Source organism: Mustela putorius, unplaced genomic scaffold, assembly GCF_011764305.1.
Source record: "Mustela putorius furo isolate JIRA1106 unplaced genomic scaffold, ASM1176430v1.1 tig00000827_pilon_pilon_pilon, whole genome shotgun sequence".
Classification (NCBI taxonomy): Eukaryota; Metazoa; Chordata; class Mammalia; order Carnivora; family Mustelidae; genus Mustela; species Mustela putorius.
Genome location: NW_025421489.1, coordinates 8,055,248 through 8,074,474, shown reverse-complemented (window position 1 = coordinate 8,074,474; position 19,227 = coordinate 8,055,248). Strand labels below are relative to the sequence as shown.

General features: G+C 38.6%; 1 protein-coding gene across 6 annotated transcripts in view; it reads right to left on the bottom strand.

Moving 5' to 3' along the window:
• The window catches only part of NSUN6 (NOP2/Sun RNA methyltransferase 6), a 76,774-nt gene that overhangs the window by 30,752 nt on the left and 26,795 nt on the right, over positions 1-19,227 (bottom strand). For all 6 annotated transcript variants that reach the window (XM_045085016.1, XM_045085017.1, XM_045085018.1 and 3 more), the window contains 4 exons: positions 18,836-18,989; positions 9,912-9,993; positions 7,558-7,677; positions 3,461-3,605 (listed from right to left, as the gene is read on the bottom strand). In XM_045085016.1, coding sequence (XP_044940951.1) covers positions 3,461-3,605; positions 7,558-7,677; positions 9,912-9,993; positions 18,836-18,989 — 501 coding nt within the window. The remainder of the gene's footprint in view (positions 1-3,460; positions 3,606-7,557; positions 7,678-9,911; positions 9,994-18,835; positions 18,990-19,227) is intronic.

Genomic DNA, 19,227 nt, shown 5'->3' with positions numbered 1-19,227 from the left:
AAAGACCTAAAATGATTAAATATGAGACCTGAAACCATAAAATTCCTAAAAGAAAACACAGGCTATTTTGACTTTAGCCTTAGCAATATATTTATAGATACGTCTCTTCAGTAAAGGGAAACAGAAGCAAAAATAAACTATTGGAACTAAACCGAAATAAAAAGCTTAGGCACAGTCAAAGAAACCATCAACAAAACAAAAAGGCAACCCTACTGAATGGAAGACTTGGAAAATGATGTCATCTGTAAGGGATTAATTTCCAAAATATATACAGAATTTACACAACTCAACACACACACACAAAAAAACAAATAATCTGATTAAAACATGGGTGCAGGACCTGAGAAGACATTCTTCCAAAAATATACAGATGGCCAAAAGACCCACAAAGATGCTCAACATCACTAATCCTCATGGAAATGCAAATCAAAACCACAATGAGGTATCAGCTCACACCAGTGAGAATGGCTAACATCAAAAACGTAAGAAATAACGTAAGAGGGGGCGCCTGGGTAGCTCAGTGGGTTAAAGCCTCTGCCTTCGGCTCAGGTCATGATCCCAGGGTCCTGGGATCGAGCCCCACATCAGGCTCTCTGCTCAGCGGGGAGCCTGCTTCCTCCTCTCTCTCTGCCTGCCTCTCTGCCTACTTGTGATCGCTCTCTGTCAAATAAATAAAAAAATTCTTAAAAAAAAAAAGAAAGAACGTAAGAAATAACACACGTTGCAAGGATGTGGAGAAAAGAGAAATCTTGTGCACTCTTAGTAGGAATGTAAATTGGTGCAACCTCTATGGAAAGCAGCATGAAGAAACATCAATTCAAAAAGATATATGCATCTCTATGTTTATTGCAGCATTATTTACAGCAAGCAGTATTTTTTTTTTTTTTAAGTAATCTACCAAACATGGAGCTCAAACTTACAACCCAGAGATCAAGATTTGTATGCTCTACCAGCCAGGTGCCCCTTTACAGTAGCCAATATATCAAAGCAATCCCACATGTCTACTGATGGATGGGATAAAGAAGATGTGGTGTATATACATACACACACACACAATATTAGTTAGCTACAAAAATGAATGGCATCTTGCTATTCCTGACAGCATGGATGGACCTAGAGGGCATGGTGCTAAGTAAAACAAGTCAGACAGAGAAAAACAAATACCACAGAATTTCACTTATATGTGGACTCCAAATGTCAAAACAAATGAACAAAGAGAAACAGACTCATTAATATAGACAACAAACTGGTGGTGGCCAGAGGGGAGGTGGGTAAGGAGATAGGCAAAATAAATGAAGGAAATTAAGAGATACATACTTCTAGCTATTAAATAAGTCACAGAGATAAAAAGCACAGTGTAGGGCATAAAGTCAAAAGTATAGTAATATTTTATGATGACAGAGGATGACTTAACTGCAGTGAGCACTGAGTAATATATAGAACTATAGAATTGTTACATTGTACACTTGAAACTAATAACACTATCAACTGCACTAAAATAATAAAAATTTAAAATAGCTTATAAATTTTAACAATCACCATTACTACTTTCAGTAATACAAAGACTTTGTCAGACTGCTAGTTGTTCTTTAATATCCATTCTCCTCTTTTCCTAAAGTCATGGGGTTTTTTTGTTATCTTTTTTTGTTTTTTAAAAGATTTTATTTATTTATTTGACAGACAGAGATTACAAGTAGGCAGAGAAGCAGGCTGAGAGAGAAGAGGAAGCAGGCTCCCTGCCAAGCAGAGAGCTCGATGCTCTCCTTGATCCCAGGACCCTGGGCCACCCAGGCACCCTAAAATCATGTTTTGAACTGGGCACATGGCTGTACAGCTAATGAGTATATTTTCCAGCAACCCCCACACTCCCCCACAGTTAAATTGATCAAATGACTAACCTGGCCAGTAGCATGTGAATTCCTAAGGATTCTCACACTCTTTCCCTTCCCCTTAAAAGAAATGAAAAATCTGTCTTGGACCCAGAGATGAAACTACTAGCACCAGAGGCCCACTTCTGTTACGTGAGACCAAAATAAACAAAAACTAAGAAACAAAAAATGCTTCTATCTATTCTAAGCCACTATATTTTGAGTCTCTCAGATACAGGCTATATACGCTAATATAGATCTCCTGCAAGTTGCTGGCTAACTCTTCTGGGTTAACGACCAACTGACCATGAGATGCTGTTCTCATGTCATCAGGCAATTACATCTGACCTATTCCCACCTCCTTCAGAAGATAAATTATAGTCTAGACCTTGCTATTCTGAATAACCCCTATTTTTCTAGGAAGATTTCCATGTGTTTCATTTATTTCTTTATTTCCATGTGGTTTATTAGACATTAGGCAGGTGTCACCAAATAACTTCTCACTTTCCAGAAGTCCCAAAGATACGGTGATGTTCACATTACTACTGATGCATTTTCCATCAAACAAATTGGATCTATTGCCAGACACTCTAGGTTTAATAATCCAAATCAAACTACCACATAGTCTGCAATGAATCATGTCTTAATGAAAAAAAGAGCTAAAGATGACAACCTACGACCATCAGCTAATAGTGATGTGGATGAGTGAAAAAATCAGTGATTGAGTATCCCAAGTCAATTAATGAATGTCTCCCTATAGCACAGAAGGCCAACCTCTAGGATGGCTACTCCTGCATCTTGATTGTTCTTGCCAATCTTAGCCTTTATGCTTTTGAGTATGATTACTCTCTTTAATGTAAAACTTGGTGACCTACCAACAATTTCAGTTAAGTGACAGTAATAGATTATATTGCACTGTCCACTGTTCACTAGTCATCCTTATGAACAAGAGCTTATATATGAGAAAATTAGATGATCTATAAAGGGTTGGGAATCAAAACAATGTCCTCAGGTTTTTAAAATCATCTTTATTCAAATAGCATCTTTAATTTATAAACATTTCAGGGAAACTGATGCCAATTAGTTTGTTAAAATAAGCAAGTTTCTTGAGTATTTCATGAAATCAAATCTGAACAAAGAATGAGAGGAATAGAGGACTTAATAAATGCAATGTTTTATTCCAAGAAAAATCATGTCCCAGGATATGTGACAGATTCTCCCCCCTTCCTAGCTCCACAGCCCCATTCTCTCAAGAAAAATGAAGAAAACAAAATACCTCAAAAATCATAAGCTTGAAAGGCCAATAAGCTTGAGATTTAACAGGAAATTCAGAGAAATACTTAAGACCAAAGAGTCTGACAAAGTCTTGGGGTTTGATTTTATATTATTAAAATCTGACATACATTTTATATATGGGGACTATTTATATGTTCTGGGATAAGATGAAAAGCAAAATGATACCGATTACAGATACCTATCTTAGATCCCTGCCCGTTTCAAGGTCTTATGGATATTTTAGGCTAGAACAGTGACAGCAAAATCTGTTTCCAAAAGCCAATTATAGAAGCTTATAAAGATAAAATTTAACTCACCTTCAGCATCCTTAACCATATCGAGTTTAAGAGCCTTTGTTCCATCAAAGCAAAATGCCTTGATGGAATTCAGCCCTAACAATAAAGCATTCTGTTTTATTTTCTCTACTTTTTTGGATATTTTATCCAGTGCTATTACTTCTCCCTAAAAAACAAACAAAACACACATAAAAATGAGGTGTAAACCCAAAGCAGTCACGACAACTACTAATAATGAGGAAAACTGGTGATAAATTATGGTCTTTCCTACTTTCCTCCCATCCCTAGTTTTAAATCTGAATTCATTAACCAAATGTGTATCAAAGTTACATTAAAATACTTAAGTCTTATCCTTTTAAAAAACCCCATTCTTAGAGCGAGACAAACCAAGAAACAGACTCTTAACTATAAAGAACAAACTTCTGGTTAGGGGAAGCGGGAGTGGGGGTAGGTGAAACAGGGGACGGGGATGAATTCCCTTCATTACTTAAGGCTACTCACTGAGGCTGCACTAGTGTTACCACAAGGGGTGTGTGTGTGTGTCTGTGTGTGTGTGTGTGTGTGTATGGCTGCATATATGTACAGACTGCATATATTCATACACACATAGAACATAGATACACATACAATATAGGTTTTAACTCTTCCATATGTTTATTGAAAATATAAATTTATTATGTATGTACATATACATGTATGCATGTGAGTGTGCATTATTTTCTTGCTCGTGACACAGTGAATGTTTCAAAAATTGTAATAGTATCAAATACTAATATGCAGGTAATGTGAATTTTCATCAGAAGTCTTTGGATAAAATGATTTGCACTAATGAAAGGGAAAAATTACAATTTCATCTTGACACAGTAAATGTTCCTATTATTTTTTTGCAAGACTGTTTTTACCAATCTTTGGCATTTACAAGATTGCTTGTACCAAACGACCATCCTAAAAACCATCAAATATAGATCAGAAATAGTCATCTGGTAAAGTCCAACATCTGGCACTTTGGGGAGTGGGCACACAGATATTACAACTTCTATCAACTGAATCAGAGCAGAAGGGCTCTGCTAAGCCTCACAGAACAGTATTTCTATGCTAGAAAGTCCTACACTTCATGTAGGCAATTTTTCCTTATTTATAAATGAGTACTATAAAAAAAAAAATGCCAAGTTTCCTAGGTGCCTAAGATTTCCTACCACTGTATAAATCTGAGCTAACTTGGAAAAATATGAATGGATCCACTGTCCCCAGTCTTTTACTGCCTTTGCAATGCTCTTTACCCAGTTTAGATTCCATGCTGTATCTCATTACTCTTATACACATCCTGTGTCTTAGATGTAAGCATGACAAAAAATGCTGCTGTGGTTAAATCCAATTCTTCACCAACTTCACATCCAAACCCAAAAGCTAAAAAATGCCCATCACTATCCCAACAAATTTTACCTTACATTCATGACCACTGTATTCACAGAGCCCATTGTGCAAACTGGAATTACTAGGACGCGTCCATAGCCCATTCTCACTTTCATTTTCCTAGATTAACATTTCATACCCCCCAGCTCTTACTACCTCCTTCCCCATCCCCATTCTCATCTGATGACCTTGCTTCATATTTCACTGAGAAGACCCAAACAACTGAAAGAAACCTTCCTACCTCTTACCACATCGACCGGCCCACCAATATCTGCACCCACGTACTCCAACCCCCTCCTATTTCCAAGGATAAACTGCCACATGCTACCATCTAAAGCCAAGTGTGCATCAGACTGTATCCCATTTCCCCTCCTCAAAGATACAGTTAGCAATTTCCCCTTTTAATGGATCTCTCATTAGCATACAAACATGATCATTTCTCTCATCTTAAAGTATTCCCTGAGTTCATTTCCAACTACTGCCCCATTTCACTGTATTCCTGTAAAAATAACTCCCCCCACCACCCCTGCCAAAGGAGTGATCTTGATTCACTTTCTTGGATTCCTCTCAATCTCAATCCAAGCAAGGATTTCCACTCACCAAAGCTGCTTATGATAAGGTTGCCCATCACCAGCCTGGTGCTAAGCCCACTGGACGCTCCCAGTCCTCAATTTTTGTGTCCCGGCAACAACATCTGACACAGCTGATCTCTCCACTGTCTTTCAATCCCTTTCTTCCCATTGTTTCCAGGGTGTCAGACATACTCCTCTGGTTTTCCTCTGACACGGCTGGTCATTCCTTCTCCTTTCCCCAACCTCTGAATGTTGGCACACAGCACCCATGCGGCTCAGTTTTCTGGCCTCTTCTACTCTCTATTGCCACCCATATCAGTTTTATGGCTTTACATATTATCTCTAAGCTGAAGACTTCCAAATTGCTATTTTATATATTTTTACACTTCCAATCTATATATTTATTTCCAGTCTATACCTCTGTCCTGAACTCTAGGCTCAAATATCCAATTGCCTGCTCAGTATCATCCATTGCAAGTCTAACAGACACTTCAATTTAATATCTCCAAAACTAACTTTCTGACTTGCTCCTCCCATAGTCACCCTTACCCAAAATCTGTAGGAGTCACCCCTGATCACTCTCTCATTTCCATAACCCACATCCAGTGCATCGGCAGCTTCTTACAACTCCACCTTAAACACATCTCCAGAACTTTTTGCCACCTCCATAATGCTTCCCTGAATTACTGTCTCAGACCAGTCACCCCTGCCCTCCTCCAGTCTGTTTTAAAGGCAATAGCTAAAAGGATACTGGAAATAGTAAAGAGGCATATGTCACTCTTCTGTGACTTCCCATCACTCGAGCACAACCAACATCCTGTGAGACCCTACCAACAGCTAGACCCAAACATTCTCCCCCGAGCATCCCTCTCTCTGTTCTCTTTTCTTCCTCCTGTCTTTCTCACTTTGTCTTTCTTAGCAAAATGCAGCAAAATGCAGAGGTTCCTCCAACAGGTCAGGTGCGCTCCAGCCTCAGAGCAACCACACTTGCTTTTTCTCAAGAGAAAACATGTGTCCCACAGACCTCTATGTTGCTCATCACCTCAAAGTCCTTCCTCAAAAACCATCTTCACAGGGTGTATTTCTCACCACCCTCCTAAACACTGCATACCCACTCCCCTCCACAGCCCCAGTGCCCCTCCCCTTCCTCTCTTGCTCACCAGCGCCCTTACCGCGATCCTACATGCCATAACATGTATTCATTTAGCTTATTATCTGTCTCTTCTTAACTAGAAGGGAAGCTATACGACGAAGACAATTTTGGTCCCAGTGGTTTATTGCTGCATCCCCAGTACTTGGCATATATAAGTACTGTCTGTTTAATCAACCAACCAACCAATTAAAATCTGCCTCCAGATCAAATAGGTGAAGATAATAGTGTGTCTAAGCATTTCAGGAACCATGTAATTTTATGATTTGACACAAGAAGAAAGATAGCATCAACTGGCCCTATTCTTCTTGAGCTGAAGAATCTTAGGTGCAGCACAGAATGGTCACAGTGAGTGACAACGTCACACTGAGTTTTAGACACAAAGTAACCCATAATGAAAGGAAACATACTGTCAAATACATATATGTGGGGGAAAAGCCATAGAATCTGAAATAAAGTCATCCAAGACTTACTATATTTTATGACAATGCAACAAGCTTAATAATTAAGCCATATCATAAGGTTTTTATGAATCTCAAGAAAATGTGTTTGATGTGCACATATCATAATGTACATATATATTATCAATGTATATATTGATACTTCAATATATACTATCAAATTAAGTTTCAGAGGCAGATTTTAGTAGTTTAAGAAGTGTCAAGTCTGATAATCAAGAACATAAAAAAATCTCTTAAGTGTTGCATTTAAATGTAATTTTATGAAGAAGACTTCTACTCTACAAATGTATTAGTAAATTTAGGATTTAAGAAGATCTTCAGATAGTCTTCATAAATGTTAATTATCTACTGAACTCAACATGTGAAGAATGCCATTACTGAACGGTCTTCACTTTGGCCGAATCTGAAATAATTCAGATTATAAATGTCTACATAATGTTCCATAAGTAACATGAGGTTCCACCTTCAACACTGAAACATGTGATATGTTGAGAGTAGTTTTTGCTGTGAAGACAGTCTCACCTGATCATGCATTAATGCTGCAATGTGTGTTGTTTTGCCCCCGGGCGCTGCACACAAATCCAGAATCTTCTCTCCGGGTTGAGGATCTAGAACATGAGCTACTACAGCAGATGGCAAATTCTATTAAAAAAAAAAAAAATCAACTACCAATGATTCTAAGTCCTTTTAAAATTCAGAATAAGAGAACATAAAGAAATCTTTGGAGGTAATCCAATAAAACATCCTCTGTCAGGAATAGGTTTTCTGTAAATATACCAGTGTCAGAAAATTCAGTTTCCAAGAGTATCCTATGATCTCACTGGACATTCATACACGAGACACACACATGCATGATGTATTTCCCCAATTTAACAAAAAAAAGCACATTATTCCCCCCTCAATTCAGCGGTCTCAATATTGTGAAGGCCAAAGCCCTTTCAGAAATATAACAAAGCTCTGGATCTTTTTCTAAGAAAATGTACAAAATTTTGTAATTTCAGGTTCTTCACCATCTAACACCCACTTAAGAATCCTAGTTTTTTTTTTTTTTTTTTTTTAAAGATTTTATTTATTTATTTGACAGACAGAGATCACAAGCAGGCAGAGAGGCAGGCAGAGAGAGAGAGGAGGAAGCAGGCTCCCTGCCGAGCAGAGAGCCCGATGCGGGACTCGATCCCAGGACCCCGAGATCATGACCTGAGCCGAAGGCAGCGGCTTAACCCACTGAGCCACCCAGGCGCCCCAAGAATCCTAGTTTTATGCTACTAATGCCACTCAAAGACATCTGGGTTCCTATCTCCCCACCACTACCACATTTCTGTAGGAGAAAAGTAAAATGTAAGCCAATCTTACTATTTCTGATTGACACCTAGAAATATGAGATTGGACAACTCCTGTATCTACAGCAATAAGCCATATGGCAACCAGTTACATTATACCATTAAATCATTATTAGTTTTTTTTTTTTTAAAGATTTTATTTATGGGGCGCCTGGGTGGCTCAGTGGGTTAAGCCTCTGCCTTCGGCTCAGGTCATGATCCCAGGGGCCTGGGATCGAGTCCCTCACTGGGCTCTCTGCTCAGCAGGGAGCCTGCTTCTCCTCATCTCTCTCTCTGTCTGTCTCTCTGCCTATCTGTGATCTCTCTCTCTGTCAAATAAATAAATAAAATCTTTAAAAAAAAAAGAATTTATTTATTTTTTTGACAGACAGAGATCACAAGTAGGCAGAGAGGTAGGCAGAGAGAGAGAGAAGGAAGCAGGTTCCCTGCTGAGCAGAGAGCTTGATGCGGGACTCGATCCCAGGACCCTGAGATAATGACCTGAGCCACCCAGGTGCCCCTTTTTTTTTTTTTTAAAGATTTTATTTGGGGCGCCTGGGTGGCTCAGTGGGTTAAGGCCACTGCCTTCGGCTCAGGTCATGATCCCAGGGTCTTAGGATCGAGCCCCGCATCGGGCTCTCTGCTCAGCGGGGAGCCTGCTTCCTCCTCTCTCTCTGCCTGCTGTGATCTCTGTCTGTCCGATAAATAAATAAATAATTTAAAAAAAAAAAAAAAGATTTTATTTAAATCATTATTAATTTTAAAAAAATCATTATTAGTCTTGATCAAAAAGGATTGCTACTGGGGTGCCTGGGTGGCTCAGTGGGTTAAAGCCTCTGCCTTCAGCTCAGGTCATGATCCCAGGGTCCTGGGATTGAGCCCCACATTGGGCTCTCTGCTCAGTGGGGAGCCTGCTTCCCTCTCTCTCTCTGCCTGCTTCTCTGCCTACTTGTGATCTCTGTCTGTCAAATAAATAAATAAAATCTTTAAAAAAAAAATGGATTGCTACTCTAGGGTAACAATTTTCCTTAAATAAAACAGAATAATATCCCAAAGTAATGCATTTTTTAAAAAATTTTTTATTTATTTCACAGAGAAAGTACACACAAGGTGGAGGTAGAGGGTGAGAAGCAGATTTCCCACTGAACAGGCAGCCTGATGCAGGACCCTGGGATCATGACCTGAGCCAAAGGCAGATACTTAACTGATGGAGCTACCCAGGTGCCCCTGTAATGCATTGTTTTTAAAGTAATGTATTTTCTAAATTACTTTTCAAGAAAAAGCAGTAGAGGCTAATAAGCAATTAAAACACTTTTGTGCAACAGAAGGTTTCTTTTTTTTTTTTTTTAAAGGCTAAAATCAGCTGAGAAAAAGAAGAGAACATGTACAAAGGTTGGGTTTTTTGTTTTGTTTTTGTTTTTCATTTTTACTGCTTTACCAAAGGTAGATCAGAAAAATCACAAAAAGTATGGTAATAGAATAAAAACTTAGATTTGAAATAACTCGCTGAGTTTATGTTTCAATGTCATTAAATATTTTATCCTAACATATACTTGCCTGTAAAAATAAGTAGCTGGGCAGTACATTGTCAAATGAGGGGCTGAGATATATTGGTTCTGTCATTCTTATGCCTATACCTCTGAAAAGTAGAAAAATCAAACATTAGTCTGCATAAATTCCTGAGTCCATACAAATTAAACTTCCAGGAACATACCCACACTGCACAACAAATAAAAGATGTTCTCCCTTTTTAAAAACCTCTTTTACTCAATACCACAATACTTAGGCTATTCCTGTGAATTGTTCATGACTTGTTCCTTGCAATAGAAGGCCATCAGAAAGCTAAAAAGGATAGTTCCATATATTTTTCATTTAGGCACAAAGGAGTTTCTTCAGAGAGTTGAACAACTGAGAAAGGCAAAGAAGTGAATCTTTTTTTTTTTTTTAACATAGCTATGCAATTAAAAATACTATTTATGTTAACATAAAGCATTTATTCTTACTTTATTTTTCATGCCAGTATACAGTGTTGTGTTACAGGTGTACAATATTGTGATTCAACATTTCTATATATTACTTTGTGCTCATCTCTTATATACTACATACAAGTATATAAGAGTATACTCATAAGTATACTCTTTTTTTCTTTAAAGATTTATTTATTTTAGGGGTGCCTGGGTGGCTCAGCCATTAAGTCTCTGCCTCAGGTCATGATCCCATGATCCTGGGATCGAGCCCCACATCAGGCTCCCTGCTCTGCAAAGAGCCTGCTTCTCCCTCTCTCACTCCTGCTCGTGTTCCCTCTCTTGCAGTGTCTCTCTCTGTCAAATAAACAAAATCTTTTAAAAAAGAATGTAGTTATTTTAGAGAGAGAAAGAGCACATGCATGCATGAGAGAGGGTGGGGCAGAGGGAAAGGGAGAGAGTCACAAGCAGACTCAGCACCGAGTATGGAGCCTGATGGGGGGCTCGATCTCATGACCCTGAGATCACAACCTGAACTGAAACCAAGAGTCAGATGCTTAATGGACCACACCACAGAAGCACCCCAGGATAAGCACACTCCTAATCCCTTTCACCTATTTCACCCATTCCTACCCACCTCCCCTCTGAGAACCACCAGTTTGTTCTCTACAGATAAAAGTCTGTTTTTTGATTTGTCTTTTTTTCCCCTTCATCCATTTGTTTTGTTTCTTAAATTCCACATATGAGATCATATGGTATTTGTCTTTCTCTAACATCTGAATCTTTATTTGTTGATTCATTCTAATCTTTCTGGTAACAGATTCATGATCACTGTTAACAGCTTTTAATTCAATGAACGTTTTCTGAATGCTTCAGTTTGCAAGGCACTATGCCTAGGTACTTGTATGAAAAATAAAAATATACCTAAGAATCATGCTTTATTCATGTGGATGCAAGCAACCACAAATACACCACACAACTCTCTCATCTCTTTAGAGAGTAACTGCCCAGTACTGACACAAGCCTCAAGATGAGCTTTTCTACCTTTATCCCATGTTAAAAGTGGCAGTGGAACTGATCAGAGCAGGAAGGGCCTGGACCCAGGAGAACATGGTGGCCAATGATTCATTAGCACAAACATTGCCATCTGGGAGTGGCTATCAGAGACCATCACAGGGAAGAGAAAGCACACAAATACTGTTGGCTTATCAGGCCATGCCACTGAGAGCAAGAAAAAAGGGAAATCAACACCATGTTCCAGGGATTAGAGGGGCATAGAAAAAGTGCATTCTGGTAATAAAGGCAAGATTAAGAATCTGGATTTAAAACCAGGTACAGGAGTACAAGCAAGGAAGAGAGTCTGAACAGGGAGAACAAGAACAAACTCCTCCGGTCCAGTACAGTAGATGAGGTCAGAGCTTCTGAACCAGTGTTCGCAGAGAAGCATCTACATGGATGGTTTGCACTCAGCTTTATGTAGGGAGGTGGGCTCATTTTACCCATAATACTCCTGACACCAAATGTGTGGCATTTTCTCTCACGCCAGCTGGGAGTCCTCCACTCCAGTTCAGTCCTGACACAATCTGCCAGGGGTTACTATGAGATGCCATGGGCTCAACAGTTGGATCCGACACAACGAGTGTCACTCCAGATGCCAGTGGCATGTCTGGGCTGCCGTCTGTACTTTCTCCTCAATGGGCTGCAAATTTGGGGGTTTCCACACTGCCCTCCTCGGGTTTGAAAATTCACTAGAACAACTCACAGAACTCAGAACAACACTTACTAGTACGGTTTACCATGGAGAATACAACTTAGAAATGGCCAAAGGAAAGAGATGCACGGGAGAAGGTAAGGGAGAGGTATATGGGTCACCACTCCCCCCGTGCCTGGATGTGTTCACCAACCTGAACCCCACCATCTAGGAGTCTTTATGGAGGTTTCATGACATAGGCATGATTGATTATTTCACTGACCACTGGATATGAACTCAATTTCCAGGCCCTCTCCCCTCCCTAGAGGTTTGGGGGTAGAGCTACAAGTTCCAACATTCTACATACAAGGTTGGTTCCTCCAGCAAGTGCCTTCCAGAAGCTATCAAGGGACCCCCAGCTACCAGTCACCTCATTAGCATATAAAAGACACTCATCACTGCAGAGATTCCAAGGATTTGAGGAGCTGTGAGCCAGAAACCCAAAGAACAAATTATTATTATGCCACAACAGGATCAGTTTACACTGCTCTTTAGATGAAATGATTTCTGTCGATACTCGTGGACTGCAACTGCAGTGGTTAGGACTACGATGTCCACTCGGTTCTAACATCCTTTGTCATATAATAAATGTTAATTCCTTTCTCCTTCTACCCATCCCTTTTATCCTCACTCGTTTGTTTACCACTTGATATGTCTGAATCTATACTTTTAATCAGACTTAGTTAATCAGTTAGTCTTTGGTCCTTGCTCCAGCCAGGATCAAATCTAAACATTTCCCACAAAGTTCCTGCCCCTGACCAGAAAAAATACAAAGGAACCTTCTGAAAAGTCACAGCCTCACATTCAAAAGTCAGTCGTTTGTTGACACAACAGTGCACTCATCTTGATCAACACCTCAGCCCCAGCCCAGTCTGGACCCACTACTGGACACCTTGAATTCCATGACCTGCTCACTCTTTCATAATTTAAATGACTTTCTGACTTGAGGACACTAGTCCTCAGAAAAATACTCAAACGTTAACATTTATATGTCTGCCTTTCTAATCCAGTTCCTACCTAGCGCTTCAAGTTCTATTTCTTTGAGTACTCCTTCTGACCACCATCACAAGTAGTCCATCTTTCCAGTATTCAACTTAAAACAACAAGGAATAATTTAAATGAATTACTGTTCCAGTATGGGATTGTTTCTTTCTTTTTGACTATTTGGGGGGCGGGGAGAATAGGGCAAATTTTATTTTTTAAAATTTTTAAGGTTTTATTTTTATTTATTTGAGAGAGAGCATGGGCATGGGGACCGTACAGGGAGAGGGAGAAGAAGGCTCCCTGCTGAGCAAGGTGCCCAATGCAGGGCTCTATCCCAGGACCCGGGGATGATGACCCGAGCCAAAGGCAGATGCTTGACCAACTAAGCCACCCAGGCACCCCACAAAAAAATCTTTAATAAAAAATAAAACTGTTTTTGTAATATGTATCTCCATATAATAATGCAAAGCACCAGATCTCACATGATAAAAAGGCTGTTAGTAAATTAATCTACCTCTATGAAGTCTACGACTGAACTCCACTGTAATTTAAGAAAACAGAGTGCAAATTTACTAGTTCAATAACAAAGTACCACTAGTAGACATAGTTCTAAAATTTTATAATAAGAAACATGATATATGCATAGCGTTTCTTTGTTATGGAAGCATGCTCTTCCTCATATAGGCAGAAAAAGAAATCCTAAGAGCATACTGAATGCTGAGTTTAAAAGTTGAGTTAAAAAAAAACTGGGGCACCTAGGTGGCTCAGTGGGTTAAAGCCTCTGCCTTAGGCTCATGTTCCTGGGGTCCTGGGATTGAGCCCCGCACTGGGTGCTCTGCTTAGCGGGGAGCCTATTTCCCCCCCTCTCTCTGCCTACTTGTCATCTCTGTCAAATAAATAAATAAAATCTTTAAAAAAAAAAATCAACAACTTTCTGAAAGATGGCTGTCTGCTACTTCTACCAACAAACAGTACTCAGAAAGTCTGTCAGCAAAGTTACTGGAACTACTACATTGAATAATATAAGAGAATGAAGAGTGGAAGATGGCAGAATAATAAGGATCTGAGCTCACCTCCTACCCCAAACGTAACAGACTGAACAGGACCTAGAAAATGGGTGAAGAGAGCCCTCACAACAAGGGACAACACCAAGATGAGAAGAAGAGGCAAAAATATAGTCTTGCTAAGGCAAAAACTACAACTCTGGAGCATCATTCCACAGTCAGAACAGACCTTAAAGAAAGGTTACCTCCTTGAGGAGAGATTCAAACTCCACATCTGACAACCCAACCCTTAGATAATGCATTAAGAGATGAGCTTCCAAAACATCTGGCCTTAAAAACCAATACAAAGTATGTCCAGGAAAACTACAAAACTGTAAGGAAAAGAAACCCCACTCATAAAGAGCTTGCACAGAAACTCAACCCAGAAACCAGAACAAATGGTTTCAAATCAGATCAAAACCACATCAAAAAGATCAAAAAAGATCAAAAGCTAGATCAAAAAGCACATAGACCATAGGTGAAGTAGGCCTACTTACTAATCTTGGAGCACCTGATGAAGGGGATGGGGGAGGGGAGCCCTCCTGAGGAGTAAAACACTGCTGACAGCCATTTTTGCTATCTTGTTCTGCCCTGCTGATGCTGGAGATGACAGACACCATTTTGAAATTCTCTCTCTATAATGCTACTGCCAGGGTGTACGCCCCACTGAGAGCCCCATACAACCCTGTGCCTCAGAAAAGCCTCGCAGTCTATAAGACTCCATCCACCAGCACACCTGTATCCATCAAGAAAAGGCCTCCAGCTAACTAGGCAGGGGAGGGAAGCCAGCATCACCCAAGAGTGCACCTGCAGCTGTCAAGGGGCTGCCATAAGAGAAGGACACACACAGCCCACTCAGGAGACACCCCTGAAGCACCTGTGTCTGGGTACCAGGGTAAGAGAATTGCACTACTGGGCCCGACAGGACATCACTTATGTAAAAGCCACTCCTTCAGAGCCAGGAGTTGTAGATGAACTACCTAATACACAGAAACACAGAGTTAGGCATAATGAGGAGACAGAAGAATATGTTCCAAACAAAAGAATAACACAAAACATCAGAGAAAGAACTAAACAGAATGGAAATAAACAATTTATCCAATAGAAAGTCCAAAGTAATCGCCATAAAATTGCTCATCAAACTCGGGACAAAAAAGGATAAACACAGTAAGAAATTCAATAAAAAGAAAAGATTAAAAAGTTCCAATCAGAGCTGAAGAATAACAGAAATAAAAATACACTATAGGGAACAAACAGCAGATTAGTAATATAGAAGAACAGGGCAGTGCTCTGGAAAACAAGTAGTAAAAAAAAAAGATCACCCAAACTGAACAAAAAGAAAAAGGAATTTTAACAATGAGAATAGTTTAAGGGACCTGTGAGCTAACATCAGGTGCACTAACATTCCCTGTATAGGAGTCCCCAAAAGAGGAGAGAGATAGAGAAAGGAGCTGAAATTTTATTTGAGAAATAACAGATGAAAACTTCCATCATCTGGCAAAGGAAACAAATGTCCAGATCTAGGGAAAAGAGTATCCCAAAAATGATGAACCCAAAGAGATCCACATCAAGATACATTATAATTAAAGGGTCAAAAATTTAAAATAATGACAGACCTTTAAAAGCAGCAGGAAAAAAACATAGTTATATACATGGGAACCCCCATAAGGCTATCAGCTGATTTCTCAGCACAAACTTTGCAGGCCAGGAGAGAATGAGCGGCACAACACATTCAGAGTGCTTACAATCAACAATACTAAGCAAGGTCATCATTCACAATTGATGATGGAGATAAAGTTTCCCAGAGAAGCAGAAGTTAAAGGAGTTCATCACCCCTGACCTAGTTTTATAATATTAAACAGACTTCTACAAGGAAAGGCCATAACTAGAAATAAAACACATGAAAGAAAAAAATCTAACTGGTAACTATATCTTAACGGTAGTGGATCTACCACTTACAGAGCTAGTCTGAAGGTTAAAAGATAAGAGTAGTAAAGTCAACTATATCTATAATAATTAGTTAAGGAATGCATAAAATAAAAAGATGTAAAATATAATGGCGGCGAGGAGGGGAAAAACGTTTTGGAATGTGTTCATATTTAAACAACCACACATTAAATGGACAGCTATATACATAGGTTACTACAGACAAATCTCATGGTTACTACAAACTGAAAACCTATAATAGGTACACAAAAAATAAAGAGGAAATAATCCAAGCATAACACTAAAATAACCAAATCCCAAGAGAAGAACAGAGGATTACAAAAACATTCAGAAAGCAAACAACAAAATGGCAATAGGTACACATATATCGGTAATTACTTTAAAGGAAAGTGAACTAAACAATCCAAGCAAAACACAAAGCATGAAGGAATGGACCCATCTATAAGCTGACTACAAGAGATTCAAGTCAGAACCAAAGACAAATACAGACTGAAAGTACAGGGTTACAAAAAAATATTCTATGCGAATGAAAATGAAAAGAAAGCAGGGGTAGCAATACATGCAGGACACAAAACAGACTTTAAAACAAAAGCTGTAATAAGAGACAAAGAGCATTACATAATCATAAAGAGAATCATTAATAATAGTAATGATTATAGTAGGGGACTTTAACACCACATTTACATCAGAGGATAGATCACAAAGACAGAAAATAATGCAATAACAGCAAACAACATATCAAACCACATGGACTTGATACATACAGGATATTCAATCCCCAAACAGCAAACAAACAAACAAAAAACAAATGGCAGAATACACATTCTTCTAAACCGCCCATGTAACATTTTCCTGGATAGATCATGTTATGCCACAAAACAAATACTAATTAAACAAGACTGAAATCATATCAAGCTTCTCTTCCTACCACAACAATACGAAACTAGAAATCAATTTTTTTTAAAGATTTTATTTATTTATCTGACAGAGATCACAAGTAGGCAGAGAGGTAGGCAGAGAGCAAGGGGGCCAGTAGCAGGCTTCCCGCTGGGCCCAATGTGGGGCTCGATCCCAGGACCCTGAGATCATGACCTGAGCCGAAGGCAGAGGCTTAACACACTGAGCCACCCAGACACCCCAGAAACTAGAAATCAATTATAAGAAAGTAGAAATTTTAAAATGTAGAAGTTCTACATTAAAAAATGTAGAATTTCTACATTAAAAAATGTAGAAATCCACCACAGGAAGAAACAAGTCCACAGATAAATGAATGGATTAAGAAAATGTGGTACACACCCACACATACACACACACAAAGGAATATTAGTCATAAGAATAATATTTTGCCAACATGACAACATAGACTGTCCCAGAGAGTATTATGCTAAGTGAAGTAAGTCAGACAAAGACAAATACCATATGATTTCACTTATATGTGGAATCTAAAAAACAAATGAACAAACAAAACAAACAGAAACATAGACACCGAGATCTGATGGGTGCTACAGAGAAGGGTTGGGGTAACGAATAAGGTGAAAAAGACTAACTTTCCAGTTATAAATGAGTTACGGGGACTAAATAAATTATAAACAAGATGAAATAAGTTATCAAGACAACACGGGGATGTAAGGTACATCACAGGAAATATAGTTAATAATATTGTTAACTTTGTATAACCACAGATGGTAATGCCTTATTGTGGTGACCACTTCCTAATGCATATGAATATTGAATCACTGTATTGTACACCTGAAATACAGTATTATATATCAATTATAATTCAGGAAAAAAAAAATCAAGCCAGTCACAAAAAAAGAGAGGGTGAAGAGTGTACCACTAATAGCAGAACCAAAGAAGGAAGTCAAAATGTCAATTTTCTATTACAGACCTAAAGATAAACAGAACATATATAAGCTTTATCTTTATATTCATAAAATCTGAGGAAAATAAAATCTTTGCTCTTGGCCACTTGGAAAGTACTGCTATCCACAGTTAGTTAATCCAATAATCTGTCTCTTCAAAGGAATTAATTTCAACTATAAACCCAGACTGCTGCAACATGAAAACTGTCCCAAGAATCAGGGATGTAGTCCAGTTCTGCACAGATAAATTCAGTTTTCAGCACATCTACATCAGCTGTCAATGGTGGAGTAATGGAGCTGTCCACACAACTCCTTTAACAGACTGAAAATATGAAGCAAAATGACTCTGGATCGCCAACAGATTTAATTTATTTAGAATCAGTAGCAACTCAGGATGATTTAAAACTGTTTTTTAATTTGGTTTGAGTAAATCCAAATGTTCTTTTTTTAAAAAAAAGATTCGAAAGAGAGCATGTGGGAGCATGAGCCAGGAAGGGGCAGAGAAAGATCTAAAACAGACTCCACACTGAGCGTGGAGCCTGAAATGGGGACCGATCCCACAACCATGAGATCATGACCTGAGCTGAAATCAAGAGTTGGACGCTCAACCGACTGAGCTACCCAGGCACCCCAGATTCATGTATTAATTCTTGACCACAGTAGCCATGTGACTCCTGGCTTTCTGATAAAAAAAATTTTTTTAATAAAAACCTCAATTTAAAATTTAATTTAAAAACTTTAATTTAAACATTTACTTTTACCCAAAAGTAATTTTTCAAAAAAACATGGAAATAGGCATTGAGCAATTATTTTCCAGTCAAATTGATACCAAAAAATTTTATAGTGCAATTAGATATATTTTTACATTGTTTTTATTTTCCTCAAACCACCAGAAAGAATGCATATTTCCCCCAAATATTTGATGACATACTTTAGTTCAGGTACTCCACTGAAGATTTCTTTGCGGCTTAGTTCAGAAATCCCATTTCCAAGAAATACTTTTGTTCCATCAAATTCTTTGGCTCCTTTTTTGCATTTGCCTTTAATATCAGAGTATATAGAAATAACATCTCCAGCTTTCATAACTAAGAAAAAAGAAAAGCGACTTATACTAATTAGACCGTATTTTGGTAGAAGAATAGTGAAAATTCTTTAAGCTAAACTCGGGACGTCTAAGGGCATCAACAGTGGGCATGAAGAGGACTAAACTGGCTCATTATCTCAAAATAACCCCTTATACTTTTAAATGTTCATAATCTATCTAATGGGAGATTATTTTTCTAGGAGAACAAAAAAATACAAGTTTCAAAACATCATATCTAA